The sequence below is a fragment of the Mycteria americana genome, chromosome 3 (assembly GCF_035582795.1).
Source record: "Mycteria americana isolate JAX WOST 10 ecotype Jacksonville Zoo and Gardens chromosome 3, USCA_MyAme_1.0, whole genome shotgun sequence".
NCBI lineage: Eukaryota > Metazoa > Chordata > Aves > Ciconiiformes > Ciconiidae > Mycteria > Mycteria americana.
In genome coordinates, this window is record NC_134367.1 from 90321213 (window position 1) to 90343169 (window position 21957).

A 21957-nucleotide genomic window follows, 5' to 3' on the forward strand; every position below is an offset into this window, starting at 1 on the left:
TTATCTCGTGACTGGTTTTCACGTGAAAAACTTTGGTTCTCCCTGTCAAGGACTTTGAAATGACACAAGGCTGAGCTGCTTCGACATGGCTCGGTGCATTCACTGGCACCTCTTATTTCAGTAATAATTTCTTAGAACTACAAAGTGAAAACCCGAAACTATAACATAGTTAGAAGTAGACAGAATATTGTCTCATCTGAACTCATGAGAGATTTGATACTATCTCGTGGACCCTTAACCAAGGGCTACGTTATTGCCAGTTTACCCAAGCTTAAAAGCCCCTGGAGGGTCTCGTCGGGGCATTGCTGGCAGAGAGGTGCGTGAGTAACAAAACTCAAAGATGACCAGAAGATGACCAGATGCAGAAGACCAGAGGTTAAGGTATCTGGCCGCGACGTCCGTTACCGGGAAACCCGCCTGAGCCACAGCGGCATACTGGTACTCCCACTCCTTCTGGGCTTCCTCCAGCCGGGACCCCCACATCACCTGCGTGCTCCGGATCCGCCGCTCATTCTCAGCCAGCAAAAACCGCTGGCTGAAAACCGAAGGTGAAATATTTGTTGCTCCTGCCTGCAACATCCTTACTTACCCTTGTTTTGGGCTTTTTCCTGGAGCAAACCATCCACACTTGATAAGGGAACTGCCTGTGAGCAACTGGATGTGCCCTTTTAAACATGACAATGCACAAAAGACAAAAAAGAAGCTGTTACCCAGACAATCCCAGCAAACAGCAAGATTTCCTGTCAAATATTATTTTTTAGTTTCTTCTTCTGTTGTTGTTTTCCTTGTTTTTTAAAGTAGTTTCAAACACTGTCAAAAAACAGATAAGGATTTACACAGGAAAATGGACCATTAAGTCCTTAACCATAAAAGGAGAACCCTAGTGTCTTAGCTATAATCTGGCTGTAAATTAACTCTTCTTAACATTTTTGCAAGAAATGGGAAAGACAGAAAGAAAGAAAGAAAGAAATGGGAAAGAAAGAAGGAAAGTAAGAGAGAAGGAAAGAAAGTAAGAGAGAAGGAAAGTAAGAGAGAAGGAAAGAAAGTAAGAGAGAAGGAAAGAGAGAAAGAAGGAAGGGAAGAAAGAAGGAAGGGAAGAAAGGAGGAAGGGAAGAAAGGAGGAAGGAAAGAAAGGAGGAAGGAAAGAAAGGAGGAAGGAAAGAAAGGAGGAAGGAAAGAAAGGAGGAAGGAAAGAGAAAGACAGAAAGAAACAAAGAAAAAGAAAGAGAACGAGAAAGAAAGATGAGAAGATACAGGTAGTTTTTACAAAAATTAACACTGAAGGCACTTGAATCCTGGTAACTCTGTCTTACGCTAGCATCAATGCAAAAAAACTCACAACAATCCGCTTTGATGGTATTTGCACAACTAACAACTGAAGAATCTGTCCTTAAATATAAAACAGGTGCTTGTGAGTTTTATAGCTACATTTATCTATATTTAGAGAAATTTTTACAAATATGCAGAAAACTCTTTCAGAAGAAATGGGGTTTGTATCTCTAACGTAGAGAGAGAGACAGATTTTGTGCCAGCCACACCGCTGTTCTGAAAAGAGAAGTGCTCTCCATGTGAGCAATGTCTTTAATAGAGGCAAGAAACTTTTGACCAGCAGAAAGGCTCTCACCTTTATGTTGCCTAGAAAGCAAACTTGACTTTTAAACTACGCTCACTTTCACCAGCGTTAGAGCCACGCAATTCTACTTCAAGGGGTAAAGTGGGTTATAAATTCAAGACTCAATTTACCATGATGGTCCTGCTGCTTCTGCCCAGAGCAGGCTGCAGGAGTTTTGTCAGGACCAAGTCCCTGTATGGGACATGCAGCCCTCTCTTTCCTGTAGCAGCCTCAGCCAGAGCACTAAGGGAAAATGAAGTGAAAACATGTGAATGGTATAAGCAAAACTATCAAAAGCAAACTTAGAGGGCGGGGGGAGCTACCAGATTAGAAACTTCCGTGGATTCATGCTTATGTACATGCTTCAGTATATTTGTGCTTACGTACATCTCAGGCTTTATTCATTGAAGTAACTTTATTAGCCACATACCAAGGAGTCCTGAATGGCGGGAAAGATTTTTTTCATATATAGAAATTGACTTTTTACTTCACAGGAAAGGATTTAAAAAAAAAAAACAACAACAACAAAAACCAGCATACCTGATGACATTTCCTAATGTGGTTCGACTTAGATTTACAGGTATTCCTTCCTTCAATCTGTCTCTTTCAGATCCGGAGGATTTCTGCCTTTCGCTTCCTGCCAAGGCCATCACATTTATAACTGACTGTTTGGTGATTGCTTCATCGAGAAAAATCTGTTAAATTATGGTATCACCAGCAGGAAAAATGAGCAAATCCATTGCTCAGACATTATTAAGTAAGATACAGAAAATGAAACTCTGCAGAAACGCAAGGGAAATAGGTTGTGATAGTTACCAGTGTTGGAACATCTTCTATGTGAGGAGTTGCTTTCCGTCCGAGAACTGCAAAGGTGTGCCTAAAACCCAACGACCTACCGCCTCTCGGGACTGAGCAACAGGCAATACGCTCACCCCCTGCACCCGCAGAAAGGGAGCACGGAAACGCCCCTGGCTCCCAGCCTCCCCTGGCTGCAAAGATGTCGTCTCCCTCCCACTCCCGTTCCGGATGAGCCCAGGACTGGCCCTGCCTGCCGGGGCCGAGCAGCTTTCGCAGCTGCCGGCGCCAGCAGCCGTGGGGAGCTGAGCTCGCTTGTGCTGCTGAGAGGATGGGTCGTGCACGCCCGGGCCAGCCGGACCCCCCTCCTCCTCAGCCAGCCCCAGCCCAGGGCTGTCCTGTGTAAGCTGCTCTGCAGACACCTCCCGACCTCTGTCGACAGGGGACTTCAACAAAAACCGTAGTTCTGCTATCAGTCTGCCAAGGGGAAAACTTGTGGGAGCGACGATACGAGCAAGGCCACTCTCCAGAGCAGAGCCGCGAGCAGTCGTCTCCCCCGGCACGGCCGCTCTGAGGTGGCTCGGCCACGCGTCAGCAGCAGCACCACGGCCACCCAGCACCCCTCCGCCTGGCCGGGGGCACGCACAGCGAGGACAGCAGGATTCGGGCCACGTGCCCCTCTGGGCTCATGTCTTTGCAGCTGCCCCACTGCGGCGTTCCCTTATGCGGGGTCAGGGGGGTGCCACAGACTGCCCCACGCTTGTGCCGCGCTCTATGAGCTTGCTGGCTACAGGGACGCTCGTTATGCTGAGCCCAGGAGTTCTGCACAGCGCTAACGGGCGAGCAGCAGCCACCAGCGAGAAACAGCAACTGTAGGTTATTTCTGGACACCAGTGAGGCATTTTCGAAGACCACTTGTAATATTTGGGACATAGAGGATCTTACATACGGAGTCAACCTGCAAGCAGGCTGTGGGTTAGGGCCCCTCTGCCTTTGGCGATGCTCGCTCCGAGAGCAGCAGCGGTGGACAGGGTGCGAGCGCCAAAAACGTGGGCTGGCAGGGCTGACCCTGCAGCCCAGGGAGAGGAAGCCCAACATGCTCTCATCTGCTCGCTGTCATGCAGGCGGCAATAAGCAATGGCGGGTCTAGGGAAAACAGAGCCACCCTGGATTTTGTGTCTGCAGAAACTTGCACAAGTCCATTTTATGGTGCATCTAACGGGACTAAATTCATTAAGAGTGCTAAACAGCTATACTGAACAGTGGAAACACTGCCTGCACGCTACACCTGTTTGAATTGGATGGGGATGACCACGTGAGACTGACTGCTGGGTGGCATTCACGGTAGGCGTAGCTGCTGCTCTCATCCTGTTCCCTCGTTCCATTAACCTCTCGATCAAACCGTCCACATAAAAACCTTGCTGCTGGTCTTCTCTGGTCTTCTGGTCTTCTCTCTTGAGCCCGCCAGGCTTCCTGGACTTCGATAGTAAGTCTATGACCTGGGGAGAGAGATTTATAGTCAAAATTTGTTACTAGCATAAGAAAAAGTATTGTTACACTCAGTAAGGATAGAACAAAAATTCAGACAGACTACGGCTGAGCACGGGGTAGTTATTCAGGCTTTCGCATGTTTAGCAACTCATTCCCAGAGAGTTCCACTTTCCAGGGAAATTTCAGCTACACTGAGAGCTCACATCTGTAGACTTAAGATGTTTGCAAAATCCAGGATAAAGGCGTTACTTCCCTCTGCTTCTCTTATTGTCATTAGATGAGGAGTTTAAAAAAGCTTTTTCCATGAGCTGCTAAAACTAATGAAGTTTGTTTTCCTGCGTATTCATTGTTTTCCTCTCTCTCCTGCCTAGTGCTTCAAAGTTGTCTGAAATTGGCCACATGGCTCAAAACCAAGGAGGAGGAAGGTAAAGGGGAAAGTAGCCCACAAACAAGTGGCAAACTGTGTAACCCTCAGAAGGAAAGCAAAAAATTCAGTCCTCTGAGACCATCTTCAAAATCCCCTGCCAGCTTAAAGAGAAACAGATTACCCATTTTCAATTAGCAATGAGTCCTGTGTCCGCCAACATAAGGGACTAACAAGATGCTGTGGTTTAACCCCAGCCGGCAACTAAGCACCACGCAGCCACTCGCAGCTCACTCCGTCCCAGCGGGAGGGGGATGAGAATCGGAAGGGTAAAAGTGAGAAAACTCGTGCGTTGCGTTAAGAATGGTTTAATTATTGAAATAAAATTAACTAACACTACTACTAATAATAAATTGTAATGAAAAGGAAAACAATGAGAGAGAGAGAGAGAGAGAGGAAGAAAACTCAGGAAAAACAAGTGATGCAAGCACTCACCTCCCACCGACTGACCCCCAGCCAGTCCCCGAGCAGCGATCACTGCCCCCCGGCCACCTCCCCCCAGCTTATATACTGCGCATGACGTCCTATGCTATGGAATAGCCCTTTGGCCAGTTGGGGTCAGCTGTCCTGGCTGTGCTCCCTCCCAGCTTCTTGTGCGCCTGGCAGAGCTTGGGGAGCTGACAAGTCCCTGACTTAGTGTAAGCACTGCTTAGCGACAACTCGGTCATCAGTGTGTTACCACATTATTCTCATGCTAAATCCAAAACACAGCACTACTCCAGCTACTAGGAAGAAAATTAACTCGAAACCAGGACAGTATCCACCCCTTATTCTATACCATCTATGTCATGCCCGGGTCCCATACTTTCCAATACATTCCAATTAATCCCCACTGCTTTTCCTGTCTTTTGATATATACACACAGATATCATTCCCATATCACAGTATCTATGGGCCACCCCTCTACCATGTCCGTTGGGTTCATTTAATCCGTGACTTTGGGTTCCATCTGTCATAATAGTCTTTCAGGGCAGGGGAGATGGTGTGTGGTGTTGGATTGTTGCACGCTGAAGCCAGCTTTGGTTCTAAGTTCATTCTTCATTAATCTGGGTGATTCTCACTGTAGTACCATTGATATGGCATGTAACAACTATAGTAGTAATGACATAGAGTATGACGTAGCACTTAACATCATACAGTTCAAATCATTGGCTATTCTCACCCAAAATCAAGCCCCCTTGAGGTAGACAACAGACTTCCCCATCCTGCCGCATCACCCACCAAGCACACCCAGGTCCTTGAGCAAAAGCAACCCCATGAATGGGCTTGCCTTTGCCCAAGGCAGGAGTAACCCAGACTGTCTTCCCCAGCATATTTTTTACGTGCACTACAGGGACTTTATGCCCCTCTACAGTACATAAAAGTTTTGATTGGGCAGGGCCAGCTCAATTGGCAGATCCCCTACTGTTGACTAACCAGGTGGCCTTTGCTAAACGTGCATCCCAATGCCTGAACGTCGCACGACCCATTGCTCTCAGCGTAGTCTTTAACTGTCTTAATCAAATTGGTATCATTTGATTTTCCCGAAGGCTGGTGCATGATAGGGGATGTGATATACCCACTCCGTGCCATGCTCTTTGGCCCAGGTGTCTATGAGGTTGTTTTGGAAACGAGTCCTGTTGTCCGACTCAGTTCCCTCTGGGGTGCCGTGTCACCACAGGACTTGCTCTTCAAGGCCCAGGAGAGTGTTCCAGGGGGTAGCATGGGGCACAGGATAAGTTTCCAGCCATCCGGTGGTTGCTTCCACCATGGTAAGCACATAGCGCTTGCCTTGGGGTTTTGTGGGAGTGTGATATAATCAATCTGCCAGGCCTCCCCATATTTATATTTCAGCCATCGTCCTCCATACCACATAGGCTTTAACCGCTTGGCTTGTTTGATTGCAGCGCGTGTTTCACATTCATGGATAACCTGTGCGATAGTGTCCATGGTTAAGTCCACCCCTCATTCACAAGCCCATCTATATGTTGCATCTCTTCCTTGATGGCCTCAGGTGTCACGGGCCCACCAAACTATGAATAATTCACCCTTATCTTGCCAGTCCAGATCCACCTGAGCCACTTCAATCTTAGCAGCCTGATCCACCTGCTGGTGGTTTCTATGTTCTTCAGTGGCCCCACTCCTGGGTACATGAGCATCCATGTGATGTACTTTTACAACCAGGTTCTCCACCCGGGCAGCAATATCTTGCTACAATGAGGCAGCCCAGATGGGTTTGCCTCTGCGCTGCCAGTTACTCTGCTTCCATTGCTGCAACCACCCCCACAGGGCATTTCACAGGATCACAGAATCGTATAGGTTGGAAAAGACCTTTAAGATCATTGAGTCCAACCATAAACCTAACACTACCAAGACCACCACTACACCATGTCCCTAAGCACCTCATTCAAACGTCTTTTAAATACCTCCAGGGACGGCGACTCAACCACTTCCCTGGGCAGCTTGTTCCAATGCTTGATAACCCTTTCAGGGAAGTAAAATTTCCTAATATCCAGTCTAAACCCCCCCTGGTGCAACTTGAGGCCATTTCCTCTTGTCCTATCGCTTGCTACCTGGGAGAAGAGACCAACACCCACCTCACTACAACCTCCTTTCAGGTAGTTGTAGAGAGCGATAAGGTCTCCTCTCAGCCTCCTTTTCTCCAGGCTACACAACCCCAGTTCCCTCAGCCGCTCCTCATCAGACTTCTGCTCCAGACCCTTCACCAGCTTCGTTGCCCTTCTCTGGACACGCTCCAGCACCTCAATGTCTCTTCTTGTAGTGAGGGGCCCAAAACTGAACACAGGATTCGAGGTGCGGCCTCACCAGTGCCGAGTACAGGGGCACGATCACTTCCCTAGTCCTGCTGGCCACACTATTTCTCATACAAGCCAGGATGCCATTGGCTTTCTTGGCCACCTGGGCACACTGCTGGCTCATATTCAGGCAGCTGTCAGTCAACACCCCCAGGTCCTTTTCTGCCAGGCAGCTTGCCAGCCACTCTTCCCCAAGCCTGTAGCGTTGCATGGGCTTGTTGTGGCCCAAGTGCAGGATCTTGCACTTGGCCTTGCTGAACCTCATACGATTGACCTCGGCCCATCGATCCAGCCTGTCCAGGTCCCTCTGCAGAGCCTTCCTCCCTCAAGCAGATCAACACTCCCAAACAACTTGGTGTCATCTGCAAACTTACTGAGGGTGCACTCGACCCCTTCGTCCAGATCACTGATAAAGCTATTAAACAGGATGTCGTGGTTTAGCCCCAGCCGGCAGCTAAGCACCACGCAGCCGCTCGCTCACTCCCCCCTGGTGGGATGGGGGAGAGAATCAGAAGAGCAAAAGTAAGAAAACTCGTGGGTTGAGATAAGAACAGCTTAATAATTGGAACAAAATAATAGTAATAATAATAATGAATTGTAATGAGAAGGAAAACAACAAGAGAGAGAGAGGAACAAAACCCAAGGGAGGGAAAAATAAAATAAAATAAAATAAAATAAAATAAAATAAAATAAAATAAAATAAAATAAAATAAAATAAAATAAAATAAAATAAAATAAAATAAAATAAATAAAAATAATACAACCGCTCACCACCCGCCGACCGACGCCCAGCCAGTCCCCGAGCAGCGATCGCTACCCCCCGGCCAAGTCCCCCAGTTTATATACTGAGTATGACGTCATATGGTATGGAATAGCCCTTTGGCCAGTTTGGGTCAGCTGTCCTGGCTGTGCCCCCTCCCAGCTTCTTGTGCACCTGGCAGAGTATGGGAAGCTGAAAAAGTCCTTCACCAGTGTAAACACCACTAAGCAACAGCCAAAACATCAGCGTGTTATAAATATTACTCTCATACTAAAATCCAAAACACAGCACTATACCAGCTAGTAGGAAGAAAATTAACTCTATCCCAGCTGAAACCAGGACACAGGAGGGGCCCCAACACAGAGCCCTGGGGAACACCGCTTGTGACCGGCCGCCAACTGGAGTAAACTCCATTCACCACCACCCTTTGGGCCTGGCAATCCAGCCAGATCTTTACCCAGCAAAGAGTACATCCACAGCCTTCCCCTCATCCACTAGGCGGGTCACCTTGTCGTAGAAGGAGATCAGGTTGGTCAAGCAGGACCTGCCTTTCCTGAACCCATGCTGGCTGGGCCTGATCCCTTGGTTATCCTCTACATGCCGTGTGATGGCACTCAGGATGATCTGCTCCATCAGCTTCCCTGGTACCGAGGTCAGGCTGACAGGCCTGTAGTTCCCCGGGTCCTCCTTCTGGCCCTTCTTGTAGCTGGGCGTCACATTCGCTAATCTCCAGTCAACTGGGACCTCCCCAGTTAGCCAGGACTGCTGGTAAATGATGGAAAGGGGCTTGGTGAGCACATCTGCCAGTTCCTTCAGTACTCTCGGGTGGATCTGATCAGGCCCCACAGACCTGTGAGTGTCTAAGTGGTGCAGCAGGTCACTAACCATTTCCCCCTGGATCATGGGGGCTCCATTCTGGTCCCCGTCCCTATCTTCCAACTCGGGGGGCTGCGTACCCAGAGAACAATTGGCCCTGCTATTAAAGACTGAGGCAAAGAAGGCATTAAGTACCTCAGCCTTTTCCTCATCCTTGGTCACTGTGTTCCCTCCCCTGTCTACTAGGGGCTGGAGATTCTCTTTAGCTCTCTTTTTGCTGCTAATGTATTTGAACAAGTATTTTTTATTGTCTTTTACGGCATAGCCGGATTGAGCTCTAGTTTGGCTTTGGCCCTTCTAATTTTCTCCCTGCACAACCTCGCTACACCTTTGTAGTCCTCCTGACTTGCCCGCCCCTTCTTCCAGAGGTCGTAGACTCTCCTCTTTTTCCTGAGGTCTAGCCAAAGCTCTCTAGTCAGCCAGGCCGGTCTTCTTCCCCACTGGCTCATCTTTGGCACCTGGGCACAGCCTGCTCCTGTGCCTTTAGGACTTCCTCCTTGAAGAATGTCCAGCCTTCCTGGACTCCTTTGCCCTTTAGGGCTGCCTCCCAGGGGACTCTCTCGACCAGTCTCCTAACAGGCCAAAGTCTGCCCTCCGGAAGTCTAAGGTGGCAGTTCTGCTGACCCCCCTCCTCGCTTCTCCAAGTATCAAAAACTCTATCATTTCGTGATCACTCTGCCCAAGACAGCCTCCAACCATCACATGGCTCACAAAGTCCTTCTCTGTTCGTGAACAAGAGGTCCAGCGGGGCACCTTCCCTAGTTGGCTCGCTCACCAGCTGTGTCAGGAAGTTATCTGCCACATGCTCCAGGAACCTCCTCGACTGTTTCCTCTCTGCTGCCTTGTATTTCCAGCAGACATCCACAAGAACGAGGGATAGCGATCGTGAGGCTTATCCCAGCTGCTTATAGAATAGTTCGTCTGTTCGTCTGACAGAATTTGCCTTCTGTCTATAGAATAGTTCCCTGTTTGCCAGTCCTGTTCGTGTGCTCCTGGTCACTCGTGCTGCCTGGGGGCTGCTCTCGTACGGGAGGGGAATTTGCCACCATCCCTGAGACAGCATAGAGAGAGAGCACTGGCCACTTTCCTCAGACAGCAATGTCTAAAGCTAGCTGCATGGCCTTCGCTTCTGCAGACTGGCTCGATTCACCATCTCCTTCAGCAGTTTCTACCACTTGTCGTATAGGACTCCATACAGCAGCTTTCCATCTCCGATGCTTCCCTACAACACGACAGGACCCATCAGTGAACAGGGCATATTGCTTCTCATTTTCTGGTAGTTTGTTGTACAGTGGGGTCTCCTCAGCACGCGTCACCTCCTGCTCTGGCGATATTCCAAAATCTTTGCCTTCTGGACAGTCCATGATCGTTTCCAAGATTCCTGGGCAACGGGGGTTTCCTATTCGAGCCCGTTGTGTGATCAGTGGGACCCACTTACTCCACAGAGCATCCGTTGCACGATGTGTAGAGGGGACCCTCCCTTTGAACATCCAGCCCAGCACCGGCAGCCGGGGTGCCAGGAGGAGCTGTGCTTCAGTACCAACCACTTCTGAAGCAGCTCAAACCCCTTCATATGCTGCCAATATCTCTTTCTCAGTTGGAGTATAGCGGGCCTTGGATCCTCTCTATCCCCGACTCCAAAACCCTAAGGGTAGACCTCGAGTCTCTGCTGGTGCTTTCTGCCAAAGGCTCCAGGTAGGGCCATTCTCCCCAGCTGCAGTGTAGAGCATATTTTTCATATCTTGTCCTGCCCAGACTGGCCCAAGGGCTACTGCATGAACTATCTCCCCTTTAATTTGTTCAAAGGCTTGTCGTGGCTCAGGGCCCCATTTGAAATTGTTCTTCTTCCGGGTCACTTGATAGACAGGGCTTACAATCAGACTGTAATTTGGAATATGCCTTCTCCAAAAACCCACAACGCCTAAGAAAGCTGCTGTATTGCCCCAAATATTGTTGATGACGATGTCATCAACATAGTGCAGATATTCCAGAGCTTCACCCTGTTCGACTACCCCTGGGGCAGTCGATTCCAAGTGTACTGAACGCCCCTCCAAGTGAAAGCAAACTGTGGCCCGCACTCTGCTGCCAAAGGGATTGAGAAAAACGCATTAGCGATATCAGTTGTAGCATGCCATTTGGCTGCCTTTGACCCCAGTTCATATTGAAGTTCCAGCATGTCCAGCACAGCAGCAAGCGGCGGCAACATGACTTCGTCCAGGCCACGATAGTCTACTGTTAGTGTCTACTCTCCATTAGACTTTTGCACTGGCCATGTAGGACTGTTAAAAGGTGAGTGAGTGTTCCTGATCACTCCTTGGCTCTCCAGTCAACGATTCAGCTCATGGATGGGAATCAGGGAGTCTCAGTTGGTGCGATATTGCCGCAGGTGCACCGTTGTGGTAGTGATTGGCACCTGTTGTTCTTTGACCTTCAGCAACCCCACAACAGAAGGGTCCTCTGAGAGAGCAGGCAAGGTGGACAGCTGTTTACTTCCACTCCTGTGGGTCTGATGAGCCAGGCCATCGAATCCACACAGTCCAGTAAGCCCAGTTGTCCCTTTCCTCCACCTGGCTGGAGGCAGGGCCCCTCTAGTCCTGGTCATAGTATTCATTACCCACTTCTTGTAAATACGAGTCAGGAGTTCCTTCATTAAAGTCAGGAGTAAGATCAGCCCTTCTACTCTGTCTGGGGAACTGCCCACTGGAAACTGGAGCAGCAATTTTCCTGGAAGAACCCCCTTGTGTGATTGTTTTTCCTTGCAACTCACGTACCCGCGCCTCTAGGGTCGAGGGAGATTTTTCCATTCCACTTCCTCATGTCCCCTCTGTGGTCACGCAGGTAAAACCACAGGGTGCCCGTGGTGTGTACCCTCTATATCCTCTCCCTTGAGCAGAAGAACGCTGGCTCCTAATAGCTGAGATACTGGTCCGTACAGGTGGGGAGTAGGACCTATCCTCTTTGAGTTGCTGGACCTCCCAGGACAGTTTCTCCACAGCCGAGATGAGGGAGGAAGAGATACTTCCTTCGTATTCCTGGAGCTGGCCAGCCAATTCATCCACCGTTGGTCCCTCTCCATCTTTCCAGGCCATTACTGCCAATGAGCTGGCATATGACACTGGTGCGCTCCGTACCAACTTCTGCCACATGGGTCGTGTGCACTGGACTTCATCTGGATCTTTGGATAACTGCTCGATGTCCAGGTCACCATAATGACCTGGTGGCTAATGGCTAATTCCCTCAGGTACTGGATACCTCTCTCCACGGTGGTCCATTTGCCTGGGCGATATGTAACATCTTCCTTGAATGGTTATCTTTCCTTCATACCTGACAGAAGTCACCTCCAGAGGCTGAGGGCCTGTGCCCCTTTCCAATCGCTTTGTCAGTGCCCCCTTCCCTAGAAAGAGATCCCAGCTCTTTGGCTTCCCTACTCTCTAATTCCAGGCTACTGGCCCCATTATCCCAGCATCCGAACAGCCAGGCGACAATGTGCTCACCTGGACAATGGCTGAAATCTTTTTGCATGTCTCGCAGCTCACTCAGGGATAGGGATCGGGTGGTTTCCGTCTCGTTTACGAGTTCTTCCTCCTCCTCTCCTCGTGATGGCCCTGCTTTTTGATCCTCCCTTACTAAACGAGCTGACTTTTGCTTCCAACATTTCTCCTTGTCTACGGGGGTGACTGATACTGGCACGGGTTGGTTCTCTGGTTCAGCCGCAGTGCCAGGCGCCGGGGCTGGAGTAGCCGCAGTGCCTGTCGGTTTGTTTTCCCTCTCTTCTCCCTGAGGGTGCTGCATAATACCGAGGAGTGTTTGGTAGATAGTAGCCAAGGCCCAGCACAGTGCGATCAGTTGCGTCTCTTTGGAATAACTATGGCATTTTTTTTTTTCAAGCATTCTATCACTTCATCAGGATCCTGGAGTTGTTGGGGAGTGAAGTTCCAGACCACTGGAGGTGAGAAGTTCTCTAAGTACCTGCCCGTATTCTCCCACATGCCATGCCACCCATGACCCTCCAGCCTCGGGGCAGATCTCTGGGTGATCTTTTAAAATAGTTGTTTAACCCTGAACAAGGCCTGAAACACATTCAGAAGACAGAGCAATAGCAGCATGCTGGCTTGAACATCCCAGGGGTATGCAACATTCTCGAGAGCTGGTGGCACTAGCCTGGAGGAGAAAGGGAAGGTGAAAGAACGGGGGAAACCATCCTCCCCGTCTTCCCCCTAGACTGGGTCTCCGAGGAGAAAAGCTGTGAGGAGAAAGGAAGGAGTGGAAGGAGAAAGCGTGTCATTATTAATAGTTGCGAGAGATGGCGCCCGAGGTGCGGAGATGACGGCAGTACCAACTACAACTTCCCAATCGGTTTTTTGACCAGTGACGTTATCGTCTCGTAAGCCGATGTTACACGGTACAGTAAAATGATAGTCCTGACCCATCTCCCAGAAGTGACAAACCGCACCGCCGGGAACACATACTGCAAGTGTGTATCTTACATCATACAACCATGCGCGCAAATGACAAACCATTGTGACCAGCGACTATTAAACTAAAAAAATGAATGCTTATAACGCATTTATTTTAACATGCTCTGGTCAGATCTGTCGTTATCTCAACCCTTCATACCCCACGTTGGGTGCCAAAGAGGACTGTCGTGGTTTAACCCCAGCTGGCAACTAAGCCCCACACAGCCGCTCGCTCACTGCCCTGCGGTGGGAGAGGGGAGAGAATCAGAAGGGTAAAAGTGAGAAAACTCATGGGTTGAAATAAGAACAGTTTAATAATTGAAATAAAACATAATAATAATAAATAATAATAACAATACATTGTAATGAGAAGGAAAACAACAGAAGAGTGAGAGAGGAAGAAAACTCAGGAAAAACAAGTGATGCAAGCACTCACCTCCCACCGACTGACCCCCAGCCAGTCCCCGAGCAGCGATCACTGCCCCCCGGCCACCTCCCCCCAGCTTATATACTGCGCATGACGTCCTATGCTATGGAATAGCCCTTTGGCCAGTTGGGGTCAGCTGTCCTGGCTGTGCTCCCTCCCAGCTTCTTGTGCGCCTGGCAGAGCTTGGGGAGCTGACAAGTCCCTGACTTAGTGTAAGCACTGCTTAGCGACAACTCGGTCATCAGTGTGTTACCACATTATTCTCATGCTAAATCCAAAACACAGCACTACTCCAGCTACTAGGAAGAAAATGAATTCTATCCCAGTCGAAACCAAAAAGGAGCAAAATACAGAAAGGAGAAAGAAGAAAAGTACTACAAGGGATGAAAGAGGTAAAGGAAGTTAAAGAGGTAGGTAAAGAAAGTTAAAGAGGTAGGTAAAGAAAGTAAAGGTTTTTTTAAAAAAAAGTTTACTAAAATGTAACATTTTTGGTTCTCGTGTTAGGGATCAATTAATTATGCCTGTGACTAATTATCACTTTAGGGTTTGTCTGTAAATCGAGCTGTACTACATCAGCTTTTTATTCAACACTATTTTATAGGATCCAGTATGGCTTGTACTGTGAGTTGCTCCATATACTCACCGTTTCTATTTTTGCTAATTTGAAATTGACTGAGTCTTTTTAAAAGTACAACCTGGAAAGATCTTGGAAATAAATGACACTCCTTGACCAAGATCACAAAAGACCTCTCTGTAAAAAAACGATCGAGTGCCTCCTCTTCATAGCTGAGCAAGCAAATGCATACACAAGCACTGCTGTCCGGTAGGAGTGCCCCCACTAATAGCTTAAGTTAGGAATCAAGTTTTGCAAACACACTTGAAAGTAATACTGAGTTCCAGGGTGACAGAAATGTAGATAAAAGCTAGCTAGTGCTTCAGACCAGTAAACTGATAAATGCCAGTCATTTGCATTACACTTACATGGATGTTAATAACGGGAGATAAGCAAGCTGACCACTCTACAACTGTGTATTAGCCAAAACTGCTTTTAGTTGGTTCTTTGAATAGTCTTACCTGGCCTGCAAAACTGTTGGATCCTGCTGAGATGAGCATACCATTCTCATCCTTCAGGAAGCTACTATGAGGCCAACAGGCCAGATCAAAAGTAAAGGATTTCCTGTGCCCTGGATTCCCAGGGTCATATGTGCTTGCGCTGTTGGCGTTTGTAGGAATCACACCCCTACTTCCTGCATCCTTCTCTCTCTGTGTATTAAAATGACAATTGTAGTATCAAAATACCAGCAACCAGTCATCCACTCATCGTTCCTGGTTTAGTCTCATCAGTAAGTGTAACTTGCATTTTTCCCTCTACCTCCCATGCTGGGCATCCGCATAGGACGGTGCACTGCAAAATGCATTTCATTTTAGGAACAGCTTTAGTTCAGAAGGAACCACGGTACGTTGATCTCCAAGCATACCAGAGACACTCATCTTCTTGACTACTTTGGTGACAAAAGCATTCCTGGAACGGAAACCCAGAAGTTTTGCACAGAAGACAAAAGTACAAGCAAAATAAGAAACACATGCTATCTTATTACTTGAAATTTTATTATTTCATCGTATTTTCAGATTGGCCTAGACTAATTACCTTACAAGCATTGCCTAACAACTCATGACAAACTGTGGATTGGCTTCTGCCTGGAGCTTGTGTTTTCTCCACCAGAAATCAACAACTAAGCTATTTATGAGTAGTTACATGGGAACTGATGCAATTGCAGCAAATCAATTTATTGTGCTGACAACCCTGAGAGTAGTCTTCCACGAGAGGAGGTTCCAATGGGGGATTAAACGACTTAGTTATCTGTGGCCTTAATTGCACACTGGGCATGCTCTTGTAATACGTTCTGCTAAAATTCGTAGTATTTCACCACGTCGTGATGGGTTTCTGCCTTCACGCAGCAACGGCCTGCCACCAGGTCCTTGGGGGAAGGCCTCCTCCCCTGTGCTCTCCTCCGATACTGACCGTCTCTTTCTGCCCCGACGCCCTGTCCTTACTGTAGTCCTGGGTGTGGCTGATTCCTCAGTTGGCTGTGCAGGCGTTTGCTCAGGAGTATCCATTTTTTCTGGTTCAGCATGTGGAACTCTTCTTCTTCTTCTCCTAGGAGTATCAAGGACTTCCACCTTCCCACCTGAATGTATGTCTTCCTGAGCAGAGAGAGATGCTGTGTCTGCCAAGAGATTTTGTGCCCCCTTCCTAGCACTTCTTCTAGGAGTGACAGGCAGTTTAAATTCTGTTTGAGGAAGCGATGATTTAGACACATCAAGGTCAGAATTTTCTGAAACTTCTGATGAACTCTTCTTTCTTCTTCTGCCTCTTTTAGCTGGCACAGGTAAAAGGACTTGGTCACTAGGCTGCACCTCTTGATCCTTGACAATATTTCCAGTAACTTGTAAATTAATGCTTTTCGGTTTTCTTGCACTTCTACCGGGACTGACTGCCGGCTTTATCTTCTGATCAGTGTCAACCTGGCCAGTTGCTTGATCTCCTGCTGAACTTTTTCCTCCTCTAGGCCTTTTGGGAGTAGCAGAAGCAATAAGGCTACCTTCAGCAACAGAAGTTTCCTCATTAGCCTCTTCCAAGAGCTCAGAGGCAGCTTCCTTTGCCCTCCTGAATCCTCTTCTTGGAGTAACGGCTGTGGACTGCGTACTGACGGACAACGCTCGTCCATCAGAATGGCTGCTTTCTCCTTTTTCGGAATTAGTCGGTTTAGGCTTCCTACCTCTCCTAGGAGTCACAGGTATCACAGGTATTTGCTCATCTTGAGCATCTTGTTCTGTTTGAAGACGAGAAGTCTCAGATGCTTCTTTCGTTCGCCTGGTACTCCTCCTAGGAGACAGTCCTAACAAAAGTGGCTTGTCTCTCTTCAGTAGTTGCTGAGCGCCTGCCGATGCAATACTTAGACCTCTACTCGGTTGTCCCCTTGTGCGGGTTCTCGGAGTGATGACGTACTCTACTTGCTGTATGCTGGTTTCATCCTCCACTCCTTCTGGCACAGTTGTTAAGGGAGCTTTTGCCTTCTGGAATCTAGCTACCTTTTTACCTATGTTTTCATGAATAGGTTGTTCTACCACTTCAGAGGTAAAGTCTTTACTTCTTGTGTCTTTGATTACATCCAGCAAGTTCTCAGCAATAGCTACCTTAATGGGTTCAGGCACGTATGGCAGCGACTCTGCAATATTTTGAGATTCCTGATCACTAGTTACAGTGGACACTGAGTTTGTAACATGTTCTTGCTTTTCAGTATTTCCAAAACTGTTCACAGGTTTTTCCTCTGTTGCTGTGCCAGCCGCTTTAGAAGCATCTACTAACGTAGGGTCTCCCGTCTCCGCTTCACCTTCTTCTGCTTCCAAGAATAAAGTGAAATTACTCTGAGATAGAAAATGCTCTCCATCTCCCTCAGCTGCATCGCATTCGCCATCTTTGTTACCAGGCAAATCACATGCAGCCCGTTGCTCTGTACTGTCATAGCTGTACTGAAGATTGCCTGATGGGTGGTGTTCACTATATGGTGATGTTTCAGGTGCTTCTTCGGAGGTTTGTGCCTTAACCGCACTCTCTTCAATAACCTGAAGTTAAGAAATGTCTGTTAATGCATTACTAATTACCAGACAGACTAACTTCAAAGTGAGCTAGATGAAACTGAGGAGAGTGAAATGCTGCTTTTCCTTTCAGATCACCACTGAATGTAAAGTTAGAAACGTACAACGTACTCTCTACTACAGCTAAAAGCTTATGCGTTTAAGGGACAGAGAACAGAGTATTCGGTGTATGCAGTCACATGCTCCATTTCTGATAGTTCTGTTCACGACTAACGAGTTGCCGCCACCCGTGAACGAAGTGAGCAGTTTTACAATCCAAGCGGTAGACACAACTGGCAGTAATCATCACATTGCAGTACTCCCTGGCCTGACCACAAATCCACACAGAGTGACCGACTCTGCATCTAACAGGGTAAAATACAGTTATGGCCCCAAAGTTTAAAGTTGCAGTCACAACAGCTGTCACCGCAACACGCCGTCAAACTGGCCAGGTGTCACAGCCGACAACTCAGGACTGCACTTTAAGGAATCACTTGGATTGCATGAGACAACACGTATATTCTAAATACCTCCGTCTCGTGTTTTGTAGTTCCCTGTACTGAGCAATTAGTCTTTCCTTCTAGACCCACATGAGATACTCAAGCTTTTATGTTGAGAACAAAAGTACTATCTGTTACCTATTTCCAGTGACTCAAATGGCCCAGATAATTTAATCAACGTGGAGGGACCTTTGCCCAGCCCTCTAAGTGACAGCGATAGCCAACGATGGCAGAAGGAAGAAGCCGCTCAGCAGGAGTCTCCATAGAATCTGCTTATTCTCTTGCCTCCTGCCTTGTCAAAAGTTGCGAAAGCATCACGTTATAGCAACATGCCTTGCTTCAAAACTGAATTCAAGACGTGCGAGTCCGCATAAACTTTCCTTTTATGCTTACAAATCTGCAAACAGGAAAGCAGTAAGTAGGTTGTTCTAAATTTGGTGGAGGTAGACAAGCCCAAACCAGATGTTTACATCTAAATCAGTAAGAACCAGTTACAACGAAAGCAGAAAAACCTCCACTGTACTGCTACATGAATGACTGCAGGAGCTTTGTGACCGTCTCAGGTACCTGCTCCCTTCTTCTCATCACAAATTTTCCATCTACTCCCATGAGTGATTTATGTATTCCCAAGTCTATAATCATCTTCTCTACAGCGTCGTCCTAAATCCCAAAGCTGAGACCAGCTAAATAAGTAAGTGACTGCCTATTTAACTTCATCTGAAATCTGGGACACTGAAAAGCACTGTCCCTTACTTAAGACCAATGTCTGTGTGGTACGCCTGCCTTTCAGTTTGTATTTCACTCTGGCTAGTGTTAATTCCTGTGACTATAATCCTACAGGAATTTGACGCTCTACTCCGTATGGTACTTAGAGGACATCCACAAGGACTCCAAATACCTCATCAGCCCCAGCAGAAGCAAGGAAGAACCTGGGGAAAAACCTGGGACAACTGGAGAAGCTCTAGTTCTCGTTTTCAGTCCATGTGAACAACCTTTTAAGATTCATATTGTACAAGTTTAGATGTTAAAAAAACATGGGTTTACAGAAAAAAAAAAACAAAAACAACCCCCAAAAGCCCGAGAGTTTTAAGTAGCTGGAAATATCTTGACACTGAAATTAACTCATCCCTGGGAATTCTGTTTATGTTAATCAGGAACAAATAGTAAAGGACTGAAGCACCTAAACCATTCTGAAAATGAGTTTGGTTCCCACGTCATATTGTCATTCGCTAAATGGCCCCCAGTATCGAAAAGCTGCACTCCCCAGCTTTTCTTATTGCCTTTAACATCAAAACTATTTCTTTTTTAAGTCAAATAAGAAACGTTTAAGTTCTAGAAAACCAAGCGAACGCATGGGTATTTTAAAAAATAGGTTAGGCACTTTTTGGTACTAGTACAGCTCTCAAAGGCCCAAGTCTTGACAGGTTCCATTCTCTGCTGTAGGGACAGGAAACGCATAGGAGAAAAATGTACCTGCCCTTACGTAATGAGGTTTTAACTTGTGCTAGCCAGCTAAAGAAACGGAGACACTTTGGGGTGCCTTCTAATTGTCAGTAAGACAGGACTGCCCTCAAGTTGCAAAATGGGAAAATAGTTTACTTACATGAATTTCCTCTGTTTTAGGAAGACTGTTAGAAACAGTTCTTTCTTCCTGCGGAAAAGGAACATTTTCTTCAACTTCAGCTGCTTCTCGGTTACCTTCCTTAGGTAAATCCACACGCTTCCCCTCCAGGCGATTTTCTGAAGGAGTACTGACCATAGCCTCACTGTCAAGGATACTTATCACAGCTGGAAGAGATTTATATCATTGTAACTTATCTGCTATGTAAAAGACTCGGGTTTAAGCAACAGCAAGTAACAGGGGGAACAGGAGCCAACAGTACAGTTCTCCATCCTGCCACATCTATTGGGCTTTCTCCAAAACCTAGAAGCCAGAACTGTCTGTCTGTAAAGGAGGCAGCCCCACAATATGGAGGAGGAAAAAAAAAACAAAAACAAAAAGAAAAAAGAAAAAGGGGAAGGGGAAAATCAGCTGGCAAGTCCATGGACAAAAAGAACAGCAGAGGAAAGGGTGGCTGGAAAGACACACTGATAGCTGCTGCTTCTTCACAGCCGGAATACCGAGGATGCATCATCTTTTAAAATAGTGACTCAAGCAGCAGATCCCCACAGCACACAAATGAGTAGTGGGGTACAACATTCAAATAAATACTGATCGCTCCTTCTCATAGTCTACATTCTACCCGTTTTCTCAAAATCTTTGTCAAGAAGAGGAACATTCAGTGTGCGTTTTCGACAAGGACTTTCTCTGAGGAGGGTATTCTCTCTACAGTTGAATGAAAGTTAGCAGTAACATGCCAGTAGTACTTCAGTCCGAGACACCTCTCGTGGTATGGCAAACTCCACATTTTACTTTACTAAGGAGTTCAGCTACCTTAACTCACACAACATCTCCAACATACTGTACATACATGCACTGTCTGCCTCCGGGGATTCAGAAAGCTGTGCGTTTGTTGCAACTGCTATGGCTTTTTCTTCTGACGCGGAGGGCGCTGGGGACTCCTCCTGGTTGGTTTCACTTCATGAACAGAAAGAGAGAAATTCATCATACAGCTTCAAAACAAACCTTGAAGAGCTTTACACGTTACTTTCTCACTGTGAAATCTTCACGTTTCCAAACAGAAAAAATTAAGAAAAATTAGAAATGCCTTTACCAACACAGCTACAGGCAATTTGTGGCTCATTTTATGCCATGACCCAAGAACTTACTTAACATTCTGCCCAGCTACCTAACACTACATAATAACATAACAACAGAGTTGTATTAAAGAATAATATATTATTTGTCTTCTGTGGAAAGAGTGCAACTGCTATATGCGAGGTTCAGAAGAAACCGAACAAACGTTTGCACCCGTGTGCGTTACCACTTGAAATTAAGGGTTATTTCATGGCTGACATTCTGTCTTTATCACTAAGCAGTTGCAGCTTTTAAAGTACCTGGCGAGAAAACGGCTTCCCTTGCCATAAACCAATAGATGCTAACTGAGCACACACAGAAAACAAGTGCATAAAATACTGCCAGAAAGTATTCAAACCCCCAAAGAAACCCACTAAGGTTACAGGAATGCCAGGTGCAATTTGTAGCTACAGGAGTTTCAGACAAAAGCAGGGCTTACGTTCACAGTATCTGCTTAGTAACCCTCACACTGTAAAAAGGTGTATACAGCCTGGTGAATGGAGTCTTTATCGCCATACTTTGGGGTCTGCCATGATTTGAGAAAAAAGGCTCAAATTGACAGCGACTCAGTTGGACTTCTAGTCATGCCAAACCAGTTGTTCTGGTCACAGACAGAAAGGAATAGAAAAGCCCTTATATAGGAGAACACAGGAAAGAACCAATACCAGGTCAGAATCATGGCTTTCAAACACAGGAAAGCCAGCAGTTACATGTTGTGTGAACCCAAAGACGTATCTATTTCATAAACTTACCCCTCACTGGCACTCCCAAAAGTAGCAGCCTCCGCAGCTTTAAACACCAATTTACCATCCTCAGGAAGGGTAAGACATTCAGCATTTGACTCTTCCACAAACCCTACAAGAAGAGACAGGTGGATGACTTCCCTGTTGCACTTAACATCACTTCTTTTAAAAGGCTCATAGGATTTTGAAGTGAGCCTTTATGCATGTCATCTAGGATAGTGATCTAACAAAATAATGCTACCGAGACTTCAAATGCACAGAAGGTCTGAATTTGTCTTTCCAGGAAAACAAGAAGTCTGATGTACAATTTCAGGCAAGAAAACAACGTCACCAAAGATATCAAAATAGCAAAGAAACATTGATATTCTGCTTGCAAACTAAACTCGGTACGTTACTGACCTAATACATAAAAACTGCAGAAAACATCCCTCCTTCTTACAATTGGGGAGTAAGTGTTCTTATTTCTCTTTGGATATTTCTCTCATTCCAGCAATGCTGCTTTCCTTTCTTGACTCCATTTCCCCTCTTCTACAAGAAGGCGTCTAAGGACTTTTCTTGTTCTTTTCTCTAGAGGTTGACTGGTGGTGTTGAAACCCAACTGCTTGCTAACCTGGTTTGCTCTCAACAGGTTCCATTTTAGACACATCCTCCTTTGCTTCTTTGTTCCTACTGTCTGCTTCCTCCACATCCAGCAATTACCT

General features: G+C 46.8%; 1 protein-coding gene across 1 annotated transcript in view; it reads right to left on the reverse strand.

Annotated features, from left to right (window-relative positions):
• Nucleotides 1-245: 245 nt before the first annotated feature.
• LOC142407562 (protein ELYS-like) overlaps nt 246-21957 on the reverse strand; it is a 57814-nt gene continuing 36102 nt past the window's right edge. Inside the window, exons 30-41 of the mRNA XM_075497184.1 lie at nt 21266-21368; nt 20248-20354; nt 19380-19564; nt 15519-17264; nt 14712-14900; nt 3751-3906; nt 3357-3520; nt 3054-3239; nt 2509-2884; nt 2153-2307; nt 406-535; nt 246-305 (exon numbers count right to left, since the gene is read on the reverse strand). Coding sequence (XP_075353299.1) covers nt 246-305; nt 406-535; nt 2153-2307; nt 2509-2884; nt 3054-3239; nt 3357-3520; nt 3751-3906; nt 14712-14900; nt 15519-17264; nt 19380-19564; nt 20248-20354; nt 21266-21368 — 3557 coding nt within the window. The remainder of the gene's footprint in view (nt 306-405; nt 536-2152; nt 2308-2508; nt 2885-3053; nt 3240-3356; nt 3521-3750; nt 3907-14711; nt 14901-15518; nt 17265-19379; nt 19565-20247; nt 20355-21265; nt 21369-21957) is intronic.